The sequence below is a fragment of the Castor canadensis genome, chromosome 7, assembly GCF_047511655.1.
Source record: "Castor canadensis chromosome 7, mCasCan1.hap1v2, whole genome shotgun sequence".
Classification (NCBI taxonomy): domain Eukaryota; kingdom Metazoa; phylum Chordata; class Mammalia; order Rodentia; family Castoridae; genus Castor; species Castor canadensis.
The window spans coordinates 139,079,659-139,107,631 of NC_133392.1; the positions used below are offsets into that span (position 1 = coordinate 139,079,659).

Genomic DNA, 27,973 nt, shown 5'->3' on the forward strand with positions numbered 1-27,973 from the left:
AATCAGCACTTGGGAGGTTGAAGCAGGAGGAGCACTAACTAGTTTGAGGCCAGTGTGTAGTATATAAGAAGATCCTGTTTCAAAAACAAAACAAAAAGTTAGAGTGAGGACAGGTATGGTGGTAGATGCCTATAATCCCAGCCACTCCTGAGTCAGAGATGGGTAGGAGTGAGGTTGGAGGCCAGCTTGGGGAACAGATAAAAGCCCTATCTCAACTCAAAGACCCCATCCTAACTCAAAACTAACCCAGCTTGAATGTAAGTTCCTCTTTCCTCTGCGTTATGTGTGTTAAGGTTTCCAAAAGCCGCTGTGCATGCCTCGCCTTCCCACATGTGGGAATTTATATCTGTTGTACATAAAGGTCGGAGTCGGGCCTGTTTCCAGGTTCCTTCAAGCTTGGCTTCATCTGCAACACCTTACAGGGCTGTTGGATTAAATCATTTGTTGCTCCACGTTCTTTTAAAGAATTACGACTTTAAAAAAGGAGAGGGAGGGGGAGGAAAGAAAGAGCAGCTCCTGTAATCCTAGCTACCTGGGAGGCTGCGATCAAGAGGATCAGAGGATCGCGGTTCAAGGCCAGACAGGGAAGTAGTTCGTGGGCTCCCCCTCCCTCCCCAAAATAACCAGAGCAAAATGGACTGGAGATGTGGCTTAAGCGGTGGAACACCTGCTTTGCGAGGTCAAAGTCCGGCATTCAAACCCCAGTCACACCAAGAAAAATTAAAAGGAAGAGGCGGGCAGTGTGGTGGACGGGAACACGGACACCAGGCGTCCGGGCGAGGTCCCCAGGCCGCAGGCAGCCGGCCGGATGCGAGAGGCGTGGTTCTTCGCTGGAGCGTAGGCCTCGCCCCCTGCGCCTTCTCAGCTCCTATTGGCTGGCTGTGGGCTCCTGGGGCGCCCGAGGCCCCTGGAGCTGCTGCCTGGTGGGGGCGCCAGCGACCCTGGCCAGGCGGCGCGGAGTGGCTGCCCGTGGCGTCCAGTGACTTCCGAGCGAGCCTGAGTGCCGGCACGCCCGCTTCGCATCCTCTGCCTCCTCCCGTCCTCATGGAAGACGGCGCTGGAATCTAGTCGGTACCTGGTGCGTCGCCGTTTTTTTATTAGGCGCCCGTGTGCAACACAGGGCAGTTCTGTACCTCGCCCCAGTTCTAGCTTTAGGGGTGCCTGGTAGGTCCGAGGCCTCTCTGGAGGTCTAGCTGCTGGGTGCTGAGTGACTTTGTGGGGAGACAGGACTAGGAAGAAAAGAAAGGTTCCTAACTCTTCCTCCTGCTGGCGGGTGTCGTCTTCCCGGGAAGTAAGCCACAGAGCCACTTTGGCCACCCGCGAGTAACCTTCCCCGCTGAGGCAAAAGCGGCTTTCAAGCCGGGCGTGGTGGCGACGCCTGTAATCCAGCTAGGCGAGAGGCTGTGATCAGGACGAGCACGGTTCCAGACCAGCCCAGGAACATGTCCACTAGACCCCCACTCAACAACAACAACAAAAAACGGGGCGTGGCGGTGACCGCCTGCTATCCGGCGACTGGGGTGGGGAGAGGGGGCTAAAATAGGAAAACACGGGCCAGGTCCTAGGCTGACCTGGGCAAAAAACAAGACCCCCATCTCCAAAATAACCAAAGCAAAAAGGGGCTGGGAGCATGGCTTAAGCGGTAGAGCGCCCAATTAGTGAGCAAGAGGCCCTGAGTTCAAACCCCAGTACCGAAAAAGAAAAACCAAAATCGTGTGCAGATCAATCCTAGTAACACATGCTAGGCAAACGCGACCCCCGAACCACACACATCATAGCCCTTGGTGTTTTGAGGTAGGGCCTCTCTATGTAGACCAGGCTGCCCTCGAACTCTCCATTCTCCAGCTTCAACCTCCCCAGTGCTGGGGTTACAGGCCATTACCACCTCAACCAGCTAGGCTAAAAAATAGGGACCCAAAATACAGGATCGTCTTATAACACCTATGCTTATAGGCTTTTCCCCTGCCTGCTGTTTCTTGTGGTTTTGTTGTTGTTGTTAACCTGTGTTTTCCTCTGGATAAGGAGAAGTTTTAAGTCAATCCAATGCACAATAAAAGGCACAGTATATTTTACTTTAGCATTTACCCTTCTCTTGAATTATGCAAGTCCCATTTTGTCACTGTAAGAAATTCTTTGTAGGAGACTCAAGGAATGTAATTGTCATGTATAGACTGAAGACATACCATCGAAATGGAAATCAGATGGTCATACTTTAATGTTTTTTGTGGTTTCTTTAGTACTGGAGGTTGAACTCAGAGCTTCTCCCTTGCCAAGCCATCATTATCATTTGAGCCACGCCCCCAACCCTTTTTGTTTTAGTTATTTTGGGGACAGAGTCTCACAGTTTACACTCCGGCTGGCCTGGATCATGATCTTCCTGATCTTCACCTCCTGAGGAGCTGGGTTTATAGGTGTGAGCCACCATGCCTTGCCTAGTTAGTTTTAAAGTGAATGGCAATAACTGAAGTAAAAAAAAGAAGAAAATTGCTTTTGTCCCCAAGTTGTCTAAAGGTTTCTTCAAATAACTTCTTAATATTATCCTTCTTCTCTAGTATTACACTTAATGGGAATAAAGAAGATTCGGTAGAATTCTGATGTGTAGCAATTGAGCTTCGTAGTGCTTCAAGAGCGTTCAGGTTCCTTTCTTTTAAAAGAATACATCAAAGCAAATTTCAGGACATAGTATTTCAGTCATGTATTCATAATATAGTTCTTTTATTAGGTCGAAGTAGGGTGGTATGTGAATTCCCAGAATGCTATGCCTGTAATCAAATAAAATGCAGATGGATCCCAATGCAAAAATGGGCTACTTTAAGACTTCCCACTATTTTAGAGTGCTGATATTATTTGTCTGTAATAAGAACTTTGGATAAGAGTATATAAACCATGGTTTGAAATTTTACAAAACTTAGTATTTGTCTGGACTAGGTATTTGTATATTAATAATGATATTATTTGCAGTGCTGGGGGTTGAACACAGGCCCTCCTGAATACTAGGCAAACAATCTACCATTGAGCTATACTTTCAGCCCACGCATATGTATTTTAAATTTTTTTCCTTAATGATAGGATTCAGACCGAGTGGATGGGCAGGTCAGATGATCCAACTGCCTCTCTCTAGTATCTCCCTAGTATATGGGAAAGACAAAGGGAAACCCTAAATGGGGGACCTATTTTGTGTGTAAGCCAGGTGTAGGCCTAGGCCACACCTAACAAGGTTGTGATTTTCCTCAGCATTTGTAATTATCTTTTTCTGGTGCTGGGGATCAATCCAGGGCCTTGTGCATGCATGTACTCTACCACTGAGCTACATCTCAAACCTGGCATCTGTATTTTTAAAAGCTCCACAAGTGATTTTAACATGTAGACAAGTTGAGATCCCCTGATGTGGGCATAAATGTCCTATTTTTTCCCCTCATGGGCTGAGTAAAAATAAGTCACTCTTTAATAAAGGAATTCAGTAGTTATAAGTAATATCAATAAAGGATTAAAGGTTTCCTCTAGGCAGGAGTGGTGGCCAAGCCCAGTGATCCCAGCACTCATGAGGCTGAGGCAGGAAAATCTTGAGTTTGAGACCAGCCTGGGCTACACACCAAGACCCTACCTCCAAAAAAAAAAATTTTTTTAAATAATAATAATAAATAAATCCAAGTGGAATAAAGAAACCACGTAATGGAACGTATATCTAGAAATCTGAAATAATGAGGCAAAGCATGATAACGTCTTAGTCATAATTCCTAAACTGTATTGTTTGCAAGTGATCTAATGAAATTCAGAGGTAAAGAGGTGACTGGCATGTCCCTGGTCTTTGACTTCCTATTTAAAGGTGACAAAGTATACATGCAATGGCTTTTGCTGGTGTGAGAAGACCAAAAAAGAAATTGAGAAGGTTATTTAGCATGCTATTTAAGTAATCTTAAAATAGTGTGCCTTTAAGAGTTGCTTTGTGCTGTGGTTCACATCTGTAATCCTAGCTATTCAGGAGGCAAGGGCAAATGGTTCAAAAGGCCTTATCTCAAAAATGCCCAATACAAGTATGAGGCCCTGGGTTCAATCCCTGGTACTGCCAAAAAAAAAATGTCACTTTGCTTCTCTTGGTGTGTATGGTTTTCCTTGTTATCATTGTACCTAGATATGTCACTTTTTGGTTTGGTGGCATGAAAACAGTTCTGGAGAGAGAATGCTGATATGTTCAAAAATGAAATTTATAGATAATGTCTAAATTTCATTTTTCTGGTCTATACAAGGTTCCATTAGCATGAAGATTTATGAAGTTTCTGTATCAAAATGAAATGTTAATTATACTTCACATTTTAAAACAGCTGGCTAAAAAATAAATAAATAAACGAGCTGGCTAAATATTGCCATTTCTGTGATAGCCTGAACATCATTAAAACCCTTATAACTAAAATTATATCATTTATATGACATTTATTTTGTATAGGATTTATCCACATGCAATGACTAAACAATGAACTTTAAAACAATTGACTGTTACTTGGATAAAATCATCCTATAAAATAGAGTGATTCACAATACACGTCAGCGAATTCAGGTGATATTTAGGGTTCAGAAAAATCTGACCATCCTATAGTCCCATCATTTCCCCGGCTGTCTGAGGCAGGTGGCTTTGCTGCTTGTGCTTTGCTCTCTTTACCTTTCATATGGGATATCTGTCCTACTTCATATGTAAAGAAAAACATAAAAATGATAAATAGTAATATCATTATGCTTTAATATAAAATAACATAGAACTGTCCATGTACACTCTAAATTTTGGTCCTCTTGTGCTCATTATTACCTTCCCAGTTAAATATATGTGGGGTTTTTTTTGGCAGTACTGGGATTTGCACTCAGGACCTTGAATTTGCTAGGCAGCTGCTCTACCATTTGAGCCATGCACCTACATACATCTTATGCTGTACTACTTTTAGTGATTTTCTGTACTATTATTTTTACTTTTATTTATTTATTTATTGGTGGTACTAGGATTTTAGCTCAGGGCCTCACACTTGCTAGGCAGGTGCTCTACCACCTGAGCCCTACACTATTAATTTTTAGACTCAACATATTTTTAAAAACTAATATGAGTGAAAATCTCAATATATCTTAGCATCACTTAGAAAAGCAGCTTTAATAAACTGAGTTCCAAGCTCATAAGTAATCAACACTGAATTTTTTCATCCATTAAAAGCAGTAAGTTGGCCACGTAGGAAGCAGTAACTGCTTTTTTTAAATTATTTTTGTTTTTAAAATGGAACAGAGGATCCAATGTGTGCCTCATGCATGCTAGCCAAGGGCTTTACCACTGAGCTAAGCCCCCAGCTCCCATGTTTCCTTTGATTGCATTATTCAGAAAATAATATTGAAAAACATTAAAACTTTTGCCGTTAAAACATCTTGAGATCTGATAATTACAGAGCGAACACTGTATGCTAATGGTGTGAGTTACTACTTCCTTAGGAGATCCTGTCTTGGTTACCTGCTTATGAACACAGTGAGTAATACGGGCAATGAAGTGAGAATACTTGAAGAAGTTACCTGGATCCATAGTTTTCAGTGTTGTGCTCTCAAGTTCTGCAGAGCAGTGTGCAGAAAGGACTGTGGGAGACTTTAACCAAACAGCTTGACTTAGCCCTTGACATCTGAGCTTATCCCTCAAATGTTGAGCTTTTCGGTGAAACAAGTTATCCCAAGGTTTTTTGGTTTGTGTGTGTGTGTGTGTGTGTGTGTGTGTGTGTGTGTGTGTGTGTGTGTGTGTGTGTGGTACTGGGATTTGAACTCGAGGTCTACACCTGGAGCCACTCTACCAGTCCTTTTTAGTGATGGGTTTTTTTGTTTTTTGTTTTTTTTTTTGAGATAGGGTCTCGCCAACTATTTGCCCAGACTGGCTTTGAAATTTGATCCTCCTGATCTCTGCCTTCTGAGTAGCTTGGATTACAGGCATGAGCCGCTGGCGCCTGGCTTTGAGTTTCTTTCTTTTTTTTTTTCTTGGTCTTTTTTTGGCTTCGAGTTTCTTGAGTGAAGGCAATCTTTTGAATGGCTGATCTGATCCATGCTGTTTCTTGCAGATGCTAGGAAGGCATTATTACAACACTTCATTCCATCAATCTGACACTCTTGAGGACTACAGAGTATTAAAGGGCATTCAGGAGCTGATAAGCAGCATTTCTGCAAAAACAAACTTCGGTCTAACCAACTCCCATTATTTTTCTTATGTTTAAAAAACAATCCGTGTGGCCGGGCACCAGTGGCTCACACCTGTAATCCTAGCTACTCAGGAGGCAGAGATCAGGAGGATCATGGTTTGAAGCCAGCCCGGGCAAATAGTTCACAAGACCCTCTCTTGACAAAATCCGTCACAAAAAAGTGCTGGTGGAGTAGCTCAAGGTGTGGGCTCTGAGTTCAGGCCCCAGTACCCCCCCCCACACACAAATCCTTGGCATTAAATAAAGCTTTTTTTTTCCTTTTCTTTTTTTGTGGTACAGGAGCTTGAACTTGGGGCCTTCACCTTGAGCCACTCCACCAGCTCAATATTTTGTGATAGGGTTTTTTGAGATAGGCTCTCACAAACTATTTAGAAGCAATTACAAGAAAGCACTGTTTCTGAAAAGTGGCCCTGTGCTCAGGGGGCTCCGTGGGTGTTCATGCAGAAGACAATATATAGGAAAGAGAACATTTAGATCACGGACTAAAGTGCATTAGAATGTACTCTTTCTAGGAATAAAGCTCAAACCAGTCACCTTTCCTATTGGCCCTAACACTAAAAATCAAGTAATTTTATAATTTTGACAAGTATTACTATTACTCTGGTAAGACTAGAGAATGGCAAGTGGTATCTCTCTCACTAGAATGAACTTTAATTGTTAAGAGCGCTGATTTAGGAATGCTGTGTTGGGAAAACAATGAACCTGAAACACACCAGTCAGTCTTGGAAAAACTGGCAATTTGCCATCAAGGAAACTTTGGAAAAGTTTCAGAATTACATATTCTAAAACAAAGGTATTGTTCATCTAGTTACGATTTTTTTTTTTTACAGTACAGGGTTTGAACTCAGGGCCTTGTTCTTGCCAGGCAGGCACTCTACTGCTTGAGCCCACCCGCCAGCCCAATTTATGAAAAACTTTTAAAAGAAATTAAGCCTTGTAGCACACAAATTGGTATCAAAGACAATCATTAATTAAATAGTAAGAGAAAATAGTAACCTCAAAAATACAATATTGGTATATACCTGTAATTCCAGCATTTGGGAAACTGAGACAGGAATATTATGAGTTCAAGGACAGGTGGGTGCTGGTTGCTTGCGCCTGTAATCCTAGCTATTCAGGAGGATCGTGGTTCAAAGCCAGTACAGGCAAATAGTTCACAAGATCCTATCTTGAAAAAAACCCATCACCAAAAGGGCTGGCAAAGTGGCTCAAGATTCAGGCCCTGAGTTCAAGCCCTAGTACTGCAAAAAAAATAAAATGAGTTCAAGGCCAGTGTGGGCTACATAGTGAGACTGTGTCTCAAAAAGAAAAAAAGAAAGTATGTTGAGGTATGTCATAGTATTTAAAAATTCTGTTTAATACAAGAAGCCTTCAAATCATAAGGAAACTGTGTCAGGCTTCTCTGTGCTGATTCACAAAGATGTTTACAAGGAGGTTCAGTTCTTCTGGTATTTAGATTTTTCTCTCTCTCTCTCTCTTTGCAGTGCTGGGCGTTGAACCCAGGGCCTCACACAAGCTAGGCAAACACTCTACCACTGAGCTAATCTCCCAAGCTTGATATTTAGATTTTATCTTTAAGAATAAAATAATGCTTTTCCAATTTAGCTATAATTTTTAGAATTTTCTTAATTCATACAGGGGAGGAGTTTAAACTTAACTTTGTATCCTAGGAGAAAAGTTTGTTTTGAAAAATATAAACAAGTGAAGCAAAAATCCTGAAGGCATTTAAGAGAAAAATTTTTTCAAATGATTAGGTATTTTACATTTACATATAAATAACTAACATTTATGAATTTGTCAATAGATACTATAATAACTTGAAGATAGGTGTTTTTGAAGATGACTCAATTCTTCTTTCATCCTTTGTCTTATTTTTATAATTACTGCAGAGTGGTGAGCTTTGATTTCAATTCTTTGCCATTTTAAAAAACACATGGAGAGACAGAAGAGAAAGGAGTGTTGAAAAACACAACCTGTCCAACCATCAGTTCTAAACTTTCTGATCTTAATTTCTTCCTTTGTAAATCAGAGGTAATCTCTATCTCTAGCTCACTGATTAGGTGAGAAAATAAGGGAGCAAGCACTTTGTCATGTAATAATAATAATATAGTATTACATAAATGTTAAAACAATTCTAAGAATTGGTAAGAACCTCCTAGTTTGATTTTTTTGTTTTTTTTCTTTAGAGAGGAAGAGAACTGTATTGACAGATCTTCATAAACTACCTTGGCTTTTAGACAATACATGTATCCTGTCTTTTGGGTTTTTTGTGGTTTTTTTGGCAGTACAGGCGTTTGAATTCAGGGCCTAATGATTGCTAGGCAGGCGCTCTACCACCTGAGCCACTCCACCAGCCTCATGTATCACACTTTTAAAAAAAAGATGTCTCAGGCTGGTGGTAGAGCGCCTGCCTAGGTCTGAATTCAAATGCAATACTGCCAAAAAAAAAAAAAAAAAAAGAGAGAGAACAACCTAAAAAAATGATGTCTGGGAGCCAGGTGTGGTGGTGCATGCCTATAATCACAGGACTCGGGAAGCTAAGGCAAGAAAATCTTGGGTTTAGGTGATCTTTGGCTACACAGATTCTGTGCTAAAAGAAAAAGAAAAAACAAGGGCTGGGTATGGTGGGCTCACACCTGTAATACCAGCTACTCAGGAGGTGGGAGCTGGCAATCAAGAGGATTGCAGTTAGAGACCAGCCTAGGCAAAAGATAACAAGATCCTATCTAAAAACGAGTTGGTGTGTTAATGCACAGCTGTAGCCCCAGCTATGCAAGAGGCTAAGGTAGAAGGATTATGATCTGAGGCTGGTCCCAGGCAAAAAGTGTGAGACCCTATCTGAAAAATAACTTAAACAAAAAGTTTAGGGGTATGGCTCAAATGGTAGAGCACCTGCCTAGCAAGGGCAAGGCCCTAAGTTCAAACTCTAGTACTGCCAAACTAAACAAAACTAAAATATGGTCCTATATATAATCTTTGGTCAGTCTCTAGTTTTGTTTTGTTTTTGTGGGACTGGGATTTGAACTCAGGGCTTCATGCTTGCAAAGCAGGTGCTCTACCTCTAGAGCCACACCTCCAGTCTATTTTGTTCTGGTTATTTTGGAGATGGGGGTCTCTTGAACTGTTTGCCTGGGTCGGCATCGACTCTCAGTCCTCCCAATCTCAGCCTCACAAGTAGCTAGGATTACAGGGATGAGCCACCATGCCCAGCAGGTTTTTTGTTTGTTTTAACATACTGCTCATAAGTGTAATTTTTAATTTAATTACAAAAATTTCAAGTACACATGATTTCAAACATTTAGTCCTCAGCCATAATCCTAAACCACTTAGGACAGCAGGATAATGATGGGTTGTTTCAGATCTGAAACTAATAGAAAGACTTATTAGGTCAGGTAGGTGGGTTACCTTAAATGTTCTCTTACCTGGTTCTCTATGGAGTTCAATATTGTTAATGTATGTGTCCTTGAAACACCTTAATATTGTCTTACATAAAGTTTGGTTGTGATAAATTTATTTAAAATATTTTCTTTGAAAAAAGTTTGCTAAATAGATTTTTCAATATTAAAAAAAAAAGGTATCTCTGCAATAACGTAAGAGGATACTTGTTCATCCATCATGCCAAGTCAAGCTAGGTCTTTCTTTCCAGTGCAGCAGCAAAGTTCTGAATGGATACAATGGCCTGTTCAGAAGCATGCAAGTTATATCAGGTCATTTCTTGTAAGTCAGTATGATAAATATGTTAACCAGACTCTGACCATGGAAAGAGAGCACATAGGAAGTCAGTGTAAATTGCAGACATGCCAGCAATGTTGGTTCACATCACAGCTACCTAACGTTGGGTTTTATTTCCTTTTCTTCTTCCTCTTCACTGTCGTCAACCTGCTGTATGACCAGATCAGCAGACCCATCCTCTACAATCTCCACATAGGATCTATTCTCATCTTCATTCAAGTGCCACCGGGAATCCTTATCTCCTTCTGATGAGGACATAAGATGTTGCTCGGCTTCCAAATCAATGGGGAGGCTGTCTATGCCAACTTCAGCAAGACACTCATTACACAGTCTGTAGCGCCTGGTGCCTTCCTGTACCACTTGCCCTGTTAGGTCAGTCACATGGCGTTTGCATTTTCTGCAGATTAGTTTGCATGCCTGGTGAATCTGTGTAGAGAATTTAAATAATGATAAAAAAAGGATTTTTCAAAAGCAGGTCAGGTTGATATTTTAGGTTGTCAGTTCATATGATTAAGATGCTCTAGACCATGCATGGAACACAAATTAACATCTGATTATTAGAAAAGATCGTAAGTCTTGGTGATGAATTGATGTTACAGAAATATTAGATATCAGCCTTCTCTACATAATAGCTATAATAATTTTATTATTAGTATTACATACTTAATAACGTCACATATCCATTAGTCTAGTAGCATCAAGGGACACCTTCTCAGGATAATAACAATTGCAAATACTACTGTGCATACATTGAAGACTTTACATATTTTAATTTGGATAGAAAAAAAACCTTCCTTGTTTCATACGAGTATTAATTTTTTTATTTTGCTAAAGAAAGAAAACAGTGTCCCAAATAGAAATTCATCATTACTTTTGCACAGAAGAATTAGTGTCTATTTTTATTAGTAAAAGATTGAAGAGAGGGAGCACCACATCATGAATTAGAAAGCTTGGCTGCTAGTCCTGTTTTTGTCATTAACTTTGTCATTCAGTAACCATACATCTCAGGTAAATAATTTTAAACATCATAACCTTGCTTTCAAAGTGACGGTCAGAATATTTAATGGGTTTGATATGGGCGCCATCCAGGCAGGTGGGCAACCTAACTAGTCTGAAAGGACACTGTTCATAAATAAGCAGCACAGTGGTTCTCTCACATCAGCCTATTATCATCTCTGCCTACTTCCTTAACACAAATGGGGCTACTATTCACAAGGCTGAAAGTGAGGGCCAAGTGAGTTCACAGATGTGGAATACTTTGGTTAAAAAAGTTGCAAGCAATGAATATATCATAATTACAGTTAGTAATAAAAAGCTTTCTTCAATAGTTGTTAAAGTTGTAGATTATGGGCTCTAATTAAAAAAAGATGAGAATTAATTATATAATGTTGGATTATGTTCATGGAATATTCATTTAAATAAAGTCAGGACAGTATAGAAATAGGTCACTAAACATAGTTAAAAAAAAATCCAGGAGAGCTTATATAGTCTGGTAAAATTCCTAAGAAAATATATGGAACACTGTTTAGTAAAGTTACTATCTTCTGCTTAATCAGCAAATATTGAAAGTATACAATTTGAGTAAATCCTTATTTCTCTTGAGATCATAAGATTATGGGTGTCACATGTAACACATGTTTTGTTACAAAGTTTTGACACAGACTCCTGTTCATCCTTCATATTCCAATATAATTATGAAGTCAAAGAAATTAAGTGACACACTATAACATCAAAATTGAAAATGTCAACAGGAACTCATTATTTAAAAACATACATATGCAGGCTCTTGCCTATAATGTTAGCTACTTGGGAGACTAAGATAAAGAGGATTGCAGTTTGATGCCAGGCTGAGTAGTTTGTGAGATCCTCTTTCTAAAATAATCAGAGCAAAATGGACCAGAGGTTTGGCACAAGTGTCAGAGCATCTGCTTTGCAAATGTGAAGCTCTGAGTTCAAACCCCAGTCCCACTAAAAATAAACCCCAAAACAAACAAAATCATCTCTTTTATCTCTTTCTACTAATATATAAAAAAAATGACACCTTACAACAATAAGTGCCCAAATTTTGGCCTCTAATTTTATTCCTCACTAAAAGAAACCATGGCTCCTTTGAGAAGTAGCTGATTCCAGCTTTGTGATATAGAAAGTTCTAAGTTTCTTTTGTGGTCAGAGAATAAGGACACTTCCAAAATGTAATGTATTGTCACAAAAGACACGGGTGCCATTTCAAGGTAGAGATTGTTCACTGGCTAAAACTGTGAAAATGTGAATGTTGAAAAGAATAATAAAACCCATATGTAGTGGTATACACCTATAACTCCAGGACTCAAGAGGCTGAGGCAGGAAGATTTCAAGTTCTAAGCTAGTCCGAGCTAAATAATAATAAAAAAAGGAAATTTCTGACATACTGTGATATCTAAAATAATAAAACCAGAAAAAGCTCAGATGGTATCATTTGTGGCTGCTATCTACTCTTTACTTTGAGAATTGGTTATTAAAATTATTTATTTATTTATTTTGCTTCTCCTGAAGGAACTGTATTTCAGAGTAACCAAAAAGTCCCAGATGATAAAGGAAGGCTGCTTTACTTTGTAGATTGCTAACTAACAATGTAGGAGGAATGATAAACAATTAGTAAATCATTCCACAACTCCAAGTAAAATTATTAATTTGGACAGAGATTATCAATTGGTTTCATGAAATGAATGGTTGACAGGGAAATGGATTGTGGTGATGCCAAAGTGGTTTCACACATTGCTTTTTATTACAAGGCAATACTCTCAGGTGCACAGTGGTGGAATCAGAGGATCATCATCCCATCAGAGAGACTGAGGGCTGGTGGCATGGCGCATGTGATAGAGCACTTGCCTAGCAAGTGAGACCATGAGCTCAAATCCTACTAATGCTGCAAAACCAAAAACAAAACACTGAGAGAAAGACTTATTTTTTGGGGGGTGGTACTGAGGATTGAACCCAGGCTCTCACACTAGCTAGGCAAATGCTCTACTATCTGAGCTACACCCTCAGCACCACCACCACCCCCCTTTTTTGGACAGTACTGGGGTTTGAACTCATGGCCTCACACTTGCCAGGCAGATGCTCAAGATAGGGTCTCAAGAACTATTTGCCTGGCCTGGCTTGGAACCACAATCCTCTTGATCTCTGCCTCCTGAGTAGCTAGGATTATAGGTATGAGCCACTGGCACCGGGTTTAATTTACTTATTTTTTGAGATACAGTCTCGTATCTTCCTGGGCTAGCCTCGAACTTGTGATCTTCCTGTTTCTACCTCCTGAGAAGCTAGGATTACAGACATGCACCATCATACCCAACTGAAAGACCCATTTTAACATCATGAGTCCACCAGGCCTGTGCCTCTCCTAATGACACAATCTGAAATATACAACTTTGCTCTTGATGTTTCTAGCCAAATCCATTAGGATTTTATATAAAACTTCTAGTTTATAGAAAATATGGAGGAGGAATAAAGGAACAAACTCAATGATACCATGTGGAAGCAAGCAGACAATTTCAGAGATAGGATATTTTGTAAGATAATTGGCTCACTATCTTCAATAATCCAGGGTTATGGGGCAGGAAGGTGTGTGTAGGGGAGAAATTGTGTTTGAGTAAAAATATGCTTAAGGGATTTAATGGTGAGATAGCATATATGGTCCTGGATTAGATTCTAGCTTGGACAAATCAGCCGTGCAAGGTATTTGTAGTGACTATGAGGAAATATTGAAATTGAACTGGTTGTAGATCAAAGTTATTGAGGTAGAAAGGTAGAGCTTATTCACTAAAAACAGGGAGTTACAAAATAGCATGTATAGTATAATCTCATTTTTGTATAAAATACATACATATATATATATATACATAGGAGAAAATTTGGAAGAATATATATATATATATAATAGGATTGTTAAGAATAGTAACATCTAAATGGTAAAAATATAGTATTTTCACTTCTATTTTCTTATATTTTACAACATATATTTATTGCTTTTTTACTTACAAAAGTTGGGTTTTTTCCCTCATTTTTGCTGTGCTGGGGATGGAATCAAAGGCCTTGCCCATGCTAGGCAAGTGTTCTACTACTGAGCTACATCCCCAAGGTCTGTTTTTAGATAGTCTTGCTATGTAGCTCAGGCAAGCCTTGGACTCACTATGTAGGCCACGCTGAGCTGATACTTGCAATCTTCTTGCTTTTTTCTCCTAAATGCTGAGGTTACAGGTGTGGACTTAAAAGGTTATTTTTAATTTTAAAAAATGTAGCTTCATGGTGTAGGGATGAGGCTGAAGTGGTAGAGTGCTTGCTGAGCATGCTTAAGGCCCTGCATTTAGTCCCCAGCACTGCAAACAAACAAATAAAATGCTACACAAGTAAGGGGTGAGGATAGGTAAGACACCTAAAAAACTAGCATTTGTTGCCCTTAACGCAGAGAAACTAAAGCAGATACCTTAAAGCAACTGAGGCCAATAGGAAAAGGGGACCAGGAACTAGAGAAAAGGTTAGATCAAAAAGAATTAACCTAGAAGGTAACACCCACGCACAGGAAATCAATGTGAGTCAATGCCCTGTATAGCTATCCTTATCTCAACCAGCAAAACCCCTTGTTCCTTCCTATTATTGCTTATACTCTCTCTACAACAAAATTAGAGATAAGGGCAAAATAGTTTCTGCTGGGTATTGAGGGGGGGGAGAGGGAGGGGGCGGAGTGGGTGGTAAGGGAGGGGGTGGGGGCAGGGGGGAGAAATGAACCAAGCCTTGTATGCACATATGAATAATAAAAAAAATGAAAAAAAAATAAATAAATAAAAAGAACACGTGATAAAAAAACAAACAAAAAAAAACCAAATAAAATGCTAGCTTCAGGAGGCTAATGAAGGCAGAGATTTTGCTACTGCTGTCCACCTCACACTTAGTAAAGCATCTGGCACACAGAAGGTACTCCATATATACTTGTTGAATAAAAGACTATTAATGCAATGCATGAAGAAATCACCTTAAAGTGAGTAGTCTTTTAAAGTTATAAAGAACCCTTATAAATGGAATAGAAGTATAGGTGAGAAAACACAGTTTTCAGAAAAAAAAATTTTGTTGCAAGATGAACAGAACAATTATAGTGTCATTATCTTATTAAACCATCAAGGCATTGAAAAGCAAATCCCCTAAAGTTTTCTGCCACCTGACAATGAACCCCTGATTGGCAGCAGCTCTGTTTCCTTCCCTCCTTCCTCCCTCCCTCCCTCTGTCCTTTCCTCCCTCCTTTCCTTGACTACAGAGACTAGAAAGGGGTGTAGCAAAGAGAGGTCAGAAAGCAGCTACACTGAGATCTACCAGGCCAACATTCAATAACCACTGGGAGATGCTGGGAGTCCAAACTGGTGATTCTGACCTAGACACTTAAAACATTTACAATTTGCATTATCTTTGGCTCTGGACAGACCAAAATATAAAAACAAATTAAATATGATATAAATTAAAAAGGAAATATAAAACTATTTAGCACCAAAGAGTATCTAACTCAAGGTCTCGAAGGAGAATAACTAACTATATATGTTTATGTATACATCTATATATGTTTATGTGCATATATATATATGTATATAAAGTTATGCATTATGTGCAAAATAGAAACATTAACTTTGAAGGATTTTTAATATGGTAGAGTTGTGTGAAGAAATTTCCCTCTGTAAATTAGATTACCCTAAAGCAGATAAATGCACATATTTCTCAAGAAGTAAAACGATGGAAAATCATATACATACTGTTCGGAAATGGCTACTTAGATGGTCTAGCCTGCTAAATCTTTTTCCGCAAGCTTGGCATGGGTAGGGCCTTTCTCCTGTATGACAGCGCAGGTGGCGCTTGAGGTCTGCTTTCCGCTTCACCACATGGGTACAGTATGGGCACTTGAATCGCATCCTGGGCAGATCATCTGTCATGAGACAGTTTGATTAAATCACTGGAGAGCTAATAATAACATTCTATTAACACAAAGAATCCGAAAGGAGTTGATGCATCCAATCTTGGAAAGGTTAAAAAAAAGGAGAAAAAATTTTTATTGAGACAAGATTGTCAATGTAACCTCATATACAGAACTATAACTTCAGTATTTTATGTATTATAAAATCTGGGTAAATTTAGACTGACGCTCATCTTTTTGTTTAACATAGTAGAGAAAAGCCATTGGATTTTTTTTTCAATAGTAAAGGTAAATTTGAAGAGCCATTAGATATTTTTGGTGGTACTAGGGCTTGAACTCAGGGCCTTGTGCTTGCTAGGGAGGCACTCTACCACTTGAGCCACTCCACTTCACCAGTCTTACCATTAGATTTTAAATGTCAAAAAGTCATACTAGATTTTAAAACTATAAATACAATCCAAAAGTAAAAGGACTTAATATTTTATCAACTTTATTTACACATTTATCCCTTTGCTTTTACTTTTCATATACTTGTATGATATAGATTTCTAATCTCTCTACTCTAATTCAGCATTATGTGGGTGAGTAGAGGATTATTTTCAAACTATCAACATAATAGTCTTTTTTATATTTTATTACTATCATAAAAATAAGACATCTCACCAGGTGTGATGGTTTACATCTGTAATCCCAGCTACTTGGGAGGTAGAGACAAGAGGATCAAGTTTGAGGCCAAAGTCAGAAAGACTTTATTTCAAAAACAAAATAAAAATGAAAATTCTGAAAGCATAGCTCAAAAGGTAGAGCATTTGCCTAGCAAGCACAAGGCCCTGAGTTCACTCCCCAGTACAGTTAAAAAAAAAATGTTTTTTCACATTTTCCCATAACACCTAAAATTAAGAGTATGTTGAGACAGGATTGATTTATACAGGTGTTTGAAACCTGGTTGAGGGGAATGTATGCTCTTTTTGGGTACCTGGAAAACTCCTGGATGTGGCCTCAGATCCTTGACTGTACTGATAGCCAATAGGAGCAGAGTCCACTTCAGCATCAGCTTGAGCTTGTTCTTCAGATTGGGAAACATGGCTGGAAGAATCGGATGTCCGTGCTTCTCTTTTGTTTGACTTATAATGAGCAGCTTCAGACGGCTGTGACAATCTCAAATGTTTGGTCTTTTTCATGGAATCTTTCCTTTGTTCAAACTTGGCCAGAGGTTGTTGAGTGTTCCTTTGGGAGGCTGGATGGTAATTATACTTACTCCACGACTTTCCAGTTATTATACCTGCTCCTGGGTCTGGGCTGAGGTGAGAATGTGGAGAACTGCTTTCTTCCTGCCAGCTGCCACTATAAAAAGAGGAACGTTCTATACCGTTAGAATTGGCATCCTTATCTGAGAGACTGAAATAGCGATCTTTTTCTTTCTCACTAATGTCCAAGGAAGATTTAATAAAAGTCTTACATACGCTAATGACATCGGTCATCTGAAGGAAGCTAGCAGCGGACATCACCTCTATGACATTCTGCCCGGTAAGAGAGAGTTTGCCAGAATAGACAAAGTCCAGGATGACGGTGAAAGTGTCAGGGGAGAATGCCTGAAACGTAGCAGTGGCTGGCTGGCTTGTCTCCTTTGAATTCTGAGAAAGAAGCATTTTAAAGTAGCCACTACTAGCAAACAATACATTTCGATGTGCTTTGAAGACTTTTCCTTCAACAAGAATACTGCAGTCACAAAATACATCTTGCCTGCGCTGCTCATTGAGTTGCTGCAGGAGGTGAGACTGATGGGAGGAGATCTCCATTCTGCAGGGGAAAGACACATGGTTACTGAGAAGGATGAGTCAACGAAAATAGTGATCAGAAGCCTCTTTCTTCCTCCATCAAAACCACTCTCCTTCCTGAAGGATATAGTCCCCAAGACACAGAAGATAGCAAATTTTAAGAGATCATTTAACATTATACTGTTTATTACTTAGATTTTTAGAAAAGTGTTTATTTTATCAGCACATGCTGTTGAGGCTTCTGTATGCTAAACAGACTTGATTCTTACCTGCATGTAGTTTTCAACCAGAGGGAGTATCAGGCATTAAACTAATAGTCATATAAGTCCAATGGCACATTAAATGCTAACTTAAGGAGGGTTCTTTAAGCAACATCAAAAGTAAACTAGGTTGTGTGGCTCAAGCAGTAGAGTGCCTACTTGTAAGTGTAAAGCCCCGAGTTCAAACCCCAGTCCCACCAAAAAAAAACAAAAAAGTAGTTTGGATTGGATGGGAGAGGGCTAGGGAACACTTCTCTGGGAAGTAACATTTAAGCTGAGGCCTCAAAGGAGACCAGGAATTAGTTGGCTTAGAATGAGGGGAAAGATTTTAGTTCTATAAAAATGGTCTAGAAAGTGCATACTCTTTCCTGGCACAAATCCCTGAAGATGCTGGCTAAAATATAACCTAAGCTTATTAAATATATGGCTGAGCTTGCAAGAAAGAACAAGAAATTCCTAGATGCCAACAAAGAAGAGGGAGCAGAGCTAGAGCTATAAGCACATGTGTGGACCAGTAATGACATATGGATTCAGTTAGCTTTTTATCAGTAAAATAAAACCCTGATCAATTAGAGGTCAGAGGTTGGAACCCTCCAAAGACTGCAACCTTAGGAAAAAGGGACTAGTAAATTTTGCCCATAAATCTAGGGAAAAGGTAAAGAAAATTTGTCTTTATAAAGCCTTCAGTGGAAAACTTCCTAGATAAGGTATTCAGATCTAAAATTGTGCCTTCCCTTAAATTAATCCCTGAAAAATTAACACAAAAATTAGTCCCTGGCTGGTGGTGCCCCTGGGGTACCTTGCAGAAGCAAATACACTGTGCTCAGGAGGGATGTTCTCAGAACCAAAGCCACTAAGAAATAAGCTCTACATAAGGTGAACTCAGAATCATTCCACTTTTTATGTACATGGACTGTTTCCAACATTGTACAAACATAGTATCTAATATCTCCTCTCTTAAAAACAAATACACAAACACTTCCCCTAATTTCAGATTTACTTCTAGCTACTACATTTCTCTGCTCCCATACACAAAATTCATTAAAAGAGTTATTTTGTTATTTGTGTCTGCCAACTTCACTTTTCCTTCTGTTCTCTCTAGAACCCATTCTATTGCTATATATCAAACTTTTTTTTAAATGTTTTTTCTTAATTTTGCAGCTCTGGGGTTTGAACTCAGGGTCTCATGCTTGCTAGGCAAGCACTCTACCACTTGAACCACTCTACCAGCCCCCACCCCACTTTTTTTTTGGTGGAACTGGAGTTTGAACTCAGGGCTTCAAGTTTGCAAAGCAGGCATTGTACCTCTTGAGCAACTCCAGTCCCAAACTATTCTTAAGCTCATTAGAAACTCACATGTTGTCAAACCCAACTCATTTGTCTTCATTTTACCAACACAGTTGATCACTCTCTTCATTCTAAAACCCATTCTTCACTTGAGTGCCAGGATACCACTTCTTCATGGCATTCCTCTTACGTTATTAGTCATTCCTTTTCAGTCTCCATTTTCCTAATCTGTATGTGTTAGAATGCCCCAGGCCTCAGACATCTTCTCTAAGGAATGATGCAGGTAGAGAAGATCTCTAGGGATCCCATCCAGTCTCATGGTTTAAAATGCCATCTGAATTTGGACATTCAAATTCACATATACAGCTCCTGATTTCCTCTCTGAATCTTAGAGTCATGTATCTGTATACCTGCACCCCCATTTAGATGTTTAGTAGGCATCTTAGCTTAACATGATCAACAACACACTCTTTTTCACCCCCATCCTAAATCTGCCTTCCCTATAGTCTTGCCCATTTCAGGAAATAGTAACTATTCCACCAGCTGTTTAGATAAAAAAACATAGAATCAAAGCTGACTCCATACTGTTGGCTTTACCTTCAAAACAGATCCAAAATCCTACCACTTATCTCCATGACTGCTGCACCACCTCAATCCAAATCACCATCCCTATCACCTAGTGGCTATTCTACTAGCAGTATTGTTAGTCTCCTTGTAACTTTGGTCTAGTCTAAATACAGAAGCCATAGTGATCCTTCCAAAACATAACTGAAATCATGCTACTCCTCTGTACAAAGCCCCCCAATGGTTCCCCAACCAGCCCAAAGTTCTCATGACCTAAAAGGACCTACATGATCTGCATGTCCCCCTCCCAATACTTCTCTGACTTCATGTCCACTAATCTACCCCTCACTTACTACCTTGCAGCCACAAGGACCTCTCTCATTCAAGGATCTCTGAACATTCAAGGCATGATCCTACCATGCATCCTTTGTACTTGCTATTCCCTCTGCTTGAAAAATCCTTCCCCAGATATGTAAGGAACTCACATTCTTATTCCTTTTAGGTCTTTGCTTTGATGTCACCTTACCAGAGGCTTCCTTTACCATCTATAAAGAACCCCTCCCTTTCCAACTCTCTATCCCTTTATCTGTTTTCTCCTACTAAAACATAAAGTCTAAGAGAACAGAGACTTTTCCTGTCCTGTTTACTTATGTATACCCAGCTCCTTGTTCCTTACGTATACACAGGCTACAACAGATATTCAGCCAATGATGCTGAATGAATCAAAAAAGTTAAAGAAGACCATTCTTGGGGGGGGGTTTGAACTCAGGGCCTCACACTTGCTAGGCAGGTGCTCTACCACTTGAGCCACTCCACCAGCCCTTTTATGTAGTGGGTATTATCAAGATAGGATTTCATGAACTATTTACCTAGGCCGGCTTTGAACCGTGATCCTCCTGATCTCTGCCTCCCAAGTAGCTAGAATTATAGGCATCAGCCACTGGCACCCAGCAAGATCATTCTTTATAAAGAAGAATCAGTCAGGCACAGTGGGTCCCTATAGTCCTAGCACTAGAGAGGCTGAGACTGAAGGATCACTTGAGCCGAGGAGCTCGAGACCAGGCTGGGCAATATAGTAAGACCCTGTCAAAAAAAAAAAAAAAGCCAAGGCTTGGCAGGTGACTTACACCTGTAATCCCAGCTACTCCAAAGGCAGAGATTGGAAGGACTGTGGTTCAATCAGGGCAAAAAGTTAATGAGACTTCATCTCAACCAATAAGCTGGGTGTGGTGGTGTGCAGTTACACGGCAGGCATAAATAGATCATGGTCCAGTTTGGCACAGGCAAAAGTTTAAGACCCTGTCTCAAAAATAACTAAAGCAAGGGTCTGGTGGAGTGGCTCAAATGGTAGAGTGCCTGCCTAGCAAGCATGAGACCTTGAGTTCAAACCTCAGAACCACCACCAAAAAAATCAAAACAAAAAACAAATCAGCAGGCATGACAAACAGGAGAATTAGAACCCCAAGGATTTCAGAAAATCAAATAAAAATCTAGTAGACTATGCATAACAATTAACCACAAAAACAGTAATGCAATAATAATCATTTTACTTAGCTCTGATGCCTATGGGTAGGCTGATTTAGGCTAGATTTATCAGGGCATCTGTGCTCACCTTGTCTGAGTCCTCTCATATAACTAGGATTCAGTTGATTTAGGCTGAATCTGAGGTGATTGAATTATATACATCTCATATCTTCCTTAAAGGACCAGTGGACTGGGCCAGACAACTTCTCATGACAATGGCAGAAGTGCAGAAGACCAACTGGAAATACATGATCCCTTTAAGGCTTAGGCTTAGAACTGGCACACTCTGATGTCTACCATATTCTGTAGGCCAAGGCAAATCACATGGCCAAAAGCAAACTCAAGGGAAGGGGAAATATCTTCTTGTCCATTGGTAAAAACTGCAAGGGCATACATCAAAGAGTGTGTCTCTAGGTAGGAGGCAGAGAGTTGAGCTAATGCTAGCTGTGTAATATCTTTCTTTTTACTTTGGGTTGTCTTAAGAATTGATTTATGGGTATACTTTGTATATTCTACATACTAGTCCTTTATCAGTTATATGCTTTACAAATAAATATCTTCTTCTAGTTATGTATATTGCCTTTTTAACTTTAAGGTGGTTTACATTAAAAAGAAACTTCTAGCCAAACATGGTGGCCCACACCTGTAGTTGGAGCACTTGGGAGGCAAAGGCAGGAGGAACTCAACTTTGAGGCCAGCCTGGAGTACAAAGTTAAGTTAAATTTCAGCCTGAGCTACACAGGAAGATCTGTTTCAAAAAATCAAAGGCTGGAGATGTTACTCAGTAACACTTGCCTCACATGCACATGGCCCCGGGCCTGGGTTTGATCACTAGCATTGCAAAAAAAGTCTAGTTTTTGGTGGTGGTGTTTATTTGTTTGTGTGTTGAAATAGGGACTATCTATGCTTGCCTGGGCCTTCTGAGATTACAAGCATGCACCACCAAACCTGGCAAAACTTTTAGGATTTTTTTTTTTCTGGTAGTGGGGCTTGAACTCAGGGCCTACACCTTGAGTCACTCCACCAGCCCATTTTTTGTGATGGGTGTTTTTGAGATAAGGGCTCACAAACTATTTGTGCAGGCTGGCTTCAAACTGCAATCCTCCTGATCGCTGCCTCCTGAGTTGCTAGAATTACAGGTGTGAGCCACTGGTGCCTGGCATAAAACTTTTAGTTTTAATATAGTCAAATTTCCCAATTTGCTAATGGTATGTTTTTTGTATCTTATATAAGAAATCTCAGTGACAAAAAGATATTTCTTAAAGTTCTGTTTTTTGTTTTTTACTTTTAGGGTTTTAATCTACTTTAATTTATTCTGCATATAACACTCTAATTTGGTATATGCATAAACAATTTTTCTGACACCATTTATTGAACAGATATCCTCACTAGTTTGTAAAACATTATAAATGGTTACACATTGTTTCCATAATCCAGGGATCTATTCCTGAGCTATCTTTTCAGTTCATTGGTTTATTTGCCTGTCTCTGCACCAATACCTTGCAGGTTTAATTACCAAAACTTGAAAATGTAACCCCCCAACTTAGTTCAGTTCTTCTTCTTCAAATATTTTTTTTTTAAATTCTGATTGTTCCTTTTTCAAAATACACATTAGGATCATCTTACCAAGCTTGGCTAAGAAATTAAAAATCTAATTTATAGATTAATTTAGGGGAAAACACACATTTTTATAATGTTTAACTTACCATAAGTAAATGTGGTGTGCTTCTCCATTTACTTGTCTTTTTTCATATCCTTCAATATTTACTTACTTTCTCTATTAAGATATTACATGCTTTAGGGGCTGGCAGTATAGCTCAAGTGGTAGAATACCTGCCTAGGAAATGTGAAGCATTGAGTTCAAACCCCAGTACCACAAACAAACAAATATGTAGAAGCTATTACATGTTTTTGTTATTTATTCCTATTGCTTATATGTTTATTGCTATAGTGAATGGGCACTTTTTCTCTACTGCATAATTACTGGTTTATAGGTATGCTATTCATATTTGTATATTAATCTCATGTCTAGGAACCTCTTATTAGCTAAACTCTTATTAGTGCTAATAGCTTATCTGAAGATTTTCTGAAATACTCTCTATGGATAGTTGTATATTGCAAATAAGTGTAGGTTTATTTTATTTCCATTGTTATATCTCATTTGTTGTGTTTATTCTATTACATGGGCTAGGATCAACCATAAAGTGTGGAATAGAATCCTGACAACAAACATCGACTTAATGAAAATACTGCTGAAACTTTACCATTAAGAATGATGCTGGAGGAGGAAGATGGTGGGGGTGATCTAACCAATGTACATTGTAACCCTATTCGAAATTGTCACAATGAATCCCCCCCTGTACAATGAATATCTCATCATCATCATAATAATAAAAGAATGAGGCTGGGGACTGGGGGTATGACTCAAGCGGTAGAGTGCCTGCCTGGGAATCACCAAGCCCTGAGTTTAAAAAAAAAAAAAAACCACAAAAAGAATCATGTTGGCCTCTGCCATTGCTGTTGTAACCACAGCTGCAACAGTGGGAGAGAGAGAGAAGGAAGACAAGTGGGGGAAGCCCCATTGTGAAGCCCACCATCCTGCTGGCTGATCTACCAGCCCCACTTTCCTTCTGCCTCTTCCCTCACAGGTGCCAACCCTAGCCATCATCCCTCTCTACTTCCCCATCCCTACGTGAGGGGGGTGAGTTCAGGAAGAGCCAGAGGAACCCAGCAGGGTCACCATTTGCAGCACAACCTGGCAGGAGTTGGCATCTTGAACAAGTTTACCCCTCATATTTCCTCTTCCCTTTTTCAAACCGTGTTTGTGGGTTTCATTATGCTGTCTTCATGTGTATATATGTAGCGTACTTCCATCTCTTCACCCCTCAGTATCCTTTCCTTTTCCCTCTATCCTCTATTTCTGATATAAAATTCAGCCACAGTGGTCACTATATGATGAATAGAAACTATTTGTCAATCAAAATTTGGGACTTAAATATGGAAAACAGGCTTGAGGGAAACATACCAGGTACACGAATTCCTCAGAAGTGAATTTTATTCACTGTATGAAAATAACCGCGTATTTGACAAGTTTGAATGTTGTTGGAATGGATCTGACAGTGTTATCATGACTGCATCTTTCTTCAGACACACAAAGCAAGATACAAGCCTAGAAGCAGCACAAGAAAACAATAAGCCTCACATGGTTTTGAAATTACACAAAATCTGTGCAGGTGGCAAGAGAAAGAAGGATGAAGTCAGTGGTGTGTGTCTAGACTTCAGCAGGAAAATTCTTCATACAGCCTGGCACCCAAGGAAAATAGCTTTGCTGCAACCTCTACAAACAATCTGTATTTATTTCCAGACAAAGTGAACTATGATTGGCATTCCTAGCAGAAGAGTACACTTCCTGCTTAGCTGAGGCAGGTGAATCCACACTTGTACCTATAATAGAGAGGTCCATTGTGGCACCCCTTTCCAGGGTTTGACAGTGTACTATTTGATAATGCACTGTCAGAGCTACATGGGAAAAACTTTGTGGATTCATCACTGTGGTGTCTTCCATGTCTGCTAGCCATTTAGGTAAATTACACTTAACTTAAATGATTTCTTGCACCATTTTGCCCAATGGACTAGATTGGATTTACTTCTTTTTTTGCTTTCTATTGTGATGACTTCAAACAATGAAATTCTTCAGTCATGCTATGGGATTTAATTGTGTACCCTCATTATCTATGATTTGTGGGGTACACCCTTTTCCCCCCTTTAAAACTAAATACAGCTCATTCTTGCCCCCGGCTCTAACCACACAGGTGTTATTGATGCTTCCCAACCCACCAACCTCAGTCCAGAGGTCCCCTCTCCCAGGACACTCCACACCCAGAAGAGATGTATCTTCACATAACTTCTTCCCCAACTTCATACAAGCCTTTTTTAGTTACTTCATCAGGGTCTACTTAATAACCCCATCTTTAGCACAGGGAGTTTTAGTTGATCACTATAGCTCAATCGTTATTGTCATAGAACTAACCACATATGAGGCATGGTTTGGGGAAAAGGCTAAAAGGAAACATGATAGTTGTCTTCTGACTCTTAAGGGCGGTGACATGGAGGAGGAACTAGAACTATTCATTTAGTAGTTCTTATAGACTAGTCCTCTAGACCAATCATTGGAATCTGAGCTTGAAAAAACTGTTTTGTTCAGCGCAGCACACCTAGCACAGAGCATAATGTCTGGGAGAGAGATGGTTCCATCAGTATTTGTTCAACTGTGAGTTAATGTTCAGTGTAGTTCTAAAAGGAAAAATGGACCGATGGATAGGACTAAAGGAAGACAGATTTTAGTTCAATAAAGATCAGCTTTTTAAAATTATCTTAGCTAGGCAGAGCTAAGTGGTGTGCACCTGTAGTCCCAGTTACTCTGGAGGCTGAGGAAGGAACTAGCTTGAGCCCAGGAATTTGCGGACAACTTGGATAACATAGTGAGACCCTGTCTAAACGAATGGATGAATGGATGGATGAATAAGAATTGATGCTTTCTTTTTTTTTTAAGCTGTGGTGCCCTAATACAGTACCTTCATTTCTATGAAGCACACTGAGGCTTGGAAAGTTTAAGTCTCAATTAATTAGTAGGAATGTGAAATCAATTTAGTGGATCATTACCAGGATTTTAAAGATCACAAAATCGAATTAAAAACATTAGGGCTTATTGTAAGTAGCAAGAATTCATACATGAATCTTTTGTTTTAGATAGAAAGATAGATTCACACTCAGGATCACAAGTATATGTCTTTTGGGTCATGATGTAAAATGTATTTCTTACTGTGGGTTTTGGTAGAAATGTTTGAGAAACACTGGGCGAAGGTGTTCAACAACAGAATTAACTCTCTTGCAAAGTGACAAATTCTTTTTTTTTTCAGGCTTGAACTCAGGGCCTTCACTTTGAGTCACTCCACCAACCCAATTTTTTGTGATAGGTTTTTTTTCAAGATAGGGTCATGTGAACTATTTGCCTGGGCTGGCTTTGAACTGTGATCCTCCTGACCTCTGCCTCCTGAGTTATGATTACAGGTGTGAGCCACTGGCACCCTGCTAAAGTGCAAATTCTGCATCACTGCTGTAGCAGAGGAGGTCATTGATTTTGGTGCTGCACTTGGTGAGAGGACTGTATGATCAGTATAGACTATTCAATACTTTTAAACTATTTTATTGTAGTTAAATGAACTTGTGTTTATGTTTCTTACAATGAGATCCTGAAATAATCCAAATTGTATTATAATATGCCAACATAATGAGCTAAAGGCCTGGCTCAAGCAGTAGAACATTTGCTTAGCAAACATGAGGCCTTGAGTTCAAACCCCAACATCACCCAAAAAAAAAAAGGTGTTGAGTTTTTTTAAACACTCTCAAAATGATGGATAATTGGTCTACTATGTGTTATTAATTGTTTTAGATATATTTTGCTGTTGAACATGTGTACTTATAATATTTAGTATTTTCTTCTGTGGAGAGATTAGGGACAGAGAAATGAATCCTTTCTCCTAAGAAGTATAGACATGGTTGGGAGTAGAACTCTGTCAGGTATATCTGGAAAAGAGCAGATAGGGTATTTCAGTCTGCTTCCATGTAATTTCTGTCAAAAACAGGCAATTTGAGCCAGGTGCCAATGACTCACACTTCATTTCTAGCTACTTGGGAGGCTGATATCCAGAAGATGGGTTCAAGGCCAGCCCATGCAAATAGTTCTCGAGACCCCATCTCCGAAATAGCCAGAGCAAAATGTTCTGGAGGTGTGGCTCAAGTGGAAGAACACCTATTTTGCCAGCAGAAAGCCCTCAGTTCAAATCCCCTTCCCACCAAAAACAAAACAAACAAAAAAATAGGCAATTTGCCTCAATTACTCAGACATCTGTTACATCACCACTTAGCTAATTCAGTGTCACACTTGAAGTGACCAGAGTACCATGGGCGCATTACAGCTTAACCTTTGTGTGTGTGTGTGGGGACTCACATTTGAACTCAGGGCTTCACACTTTCAAAGGAGGCTCTCTACCAGTCAAGCAACACCTCCAGTCCATTTTCCTTTGGTTATTTTAAAGATCGGGACTCATGAACTATTTGCCTGGGCTGGCCTCGAACCTCAATTGTCCCAATGCCAACCTCCCAAGTAGCTAGGATTACAGGTATGAGTCACTGGTACCCAGTTAAAAAATAAAAATTTTAAAGTATCAATCATACTTGAGAAGATGTAAGAAGCTTAACACTGGGATAGAGTAAAGATGGTAAAATACTATTTATTTAGAATTCCTAGGGATGAATCATTTTGGTGGCACAATTTTCTATAGAATGGAAACTAAGCAAAGCAATAAAAGTCCTTTTTGGCCCTCAGATTAAGGAAGTCAAAGAAATCAGGACTGGAGCATGGCTCAAGTGATAGTGTGCAGTTTGCTAGCTTTCACTATAGTTTCAAATGAGCAATTGTAAAATTGAGACTCAATGACTTTGCTGGCCTCCATTTTGCATAATGTCAAACTATGTCACTGGTATCAATAACATTACCTTATTAAGAAGTGGGATGTGGGGTATGTATATATATATATATATATATATATATATATATATATATATATATATATATATATATATATATATATATATGTGGTGACTCAGAGATACACATAATTCAAA

The 27,973-nt window shown here is 39.4% G+C and overlaps 1 protein-coding gene and 1 pseudogene across 4 annotated transcripts in view; one reads left to right on the forward strand and one right to left on the reverse strand.

Annotated features, from left to right (window-relative positions):
* Positions 1–874: 874 nt before the first annotated feature.
* On the forward strand, positions 875–27,825 carry LOC141424986 (serine/threonine-protein phosphatase 2A 55 kDa regulatory subunit B alpha isoform pseudogene; annotated as a pseudogene).
* Positions 7,931–27,973, reverse strand: part of Zbtb8a (zinc finger and BTB domain containing 8A) — a 42,363-nt gene continuing 22,320 nt past the window's right edge. For all 4 annotated transcript variants that reach the window (XM_074080674.1, XM_020173981.2, XM_074080673.1 and 1 more), the window contains 3 exons: positions 16,850–17,673; positions 15,716–15,885; positions 7,931–10,367 (listed from right to left, as the gene is read on the reverse strand). In XM_074080674.1, the coding sequence (XP_073936775.1) occupies positions 10,035–10,367; positions 15,716–15,885; positions 16,850–17,672 (1,326 nt within the window). In that variant the 5' untranslated portion in view covers position 17,673 and the 3' untranslated portion in view covers positions 7,931–10,034. The remainder of the gene's footprint in view (positions 10,368–15,715; positions 15,886–16,849; positions 17,674–27,973) is intronic.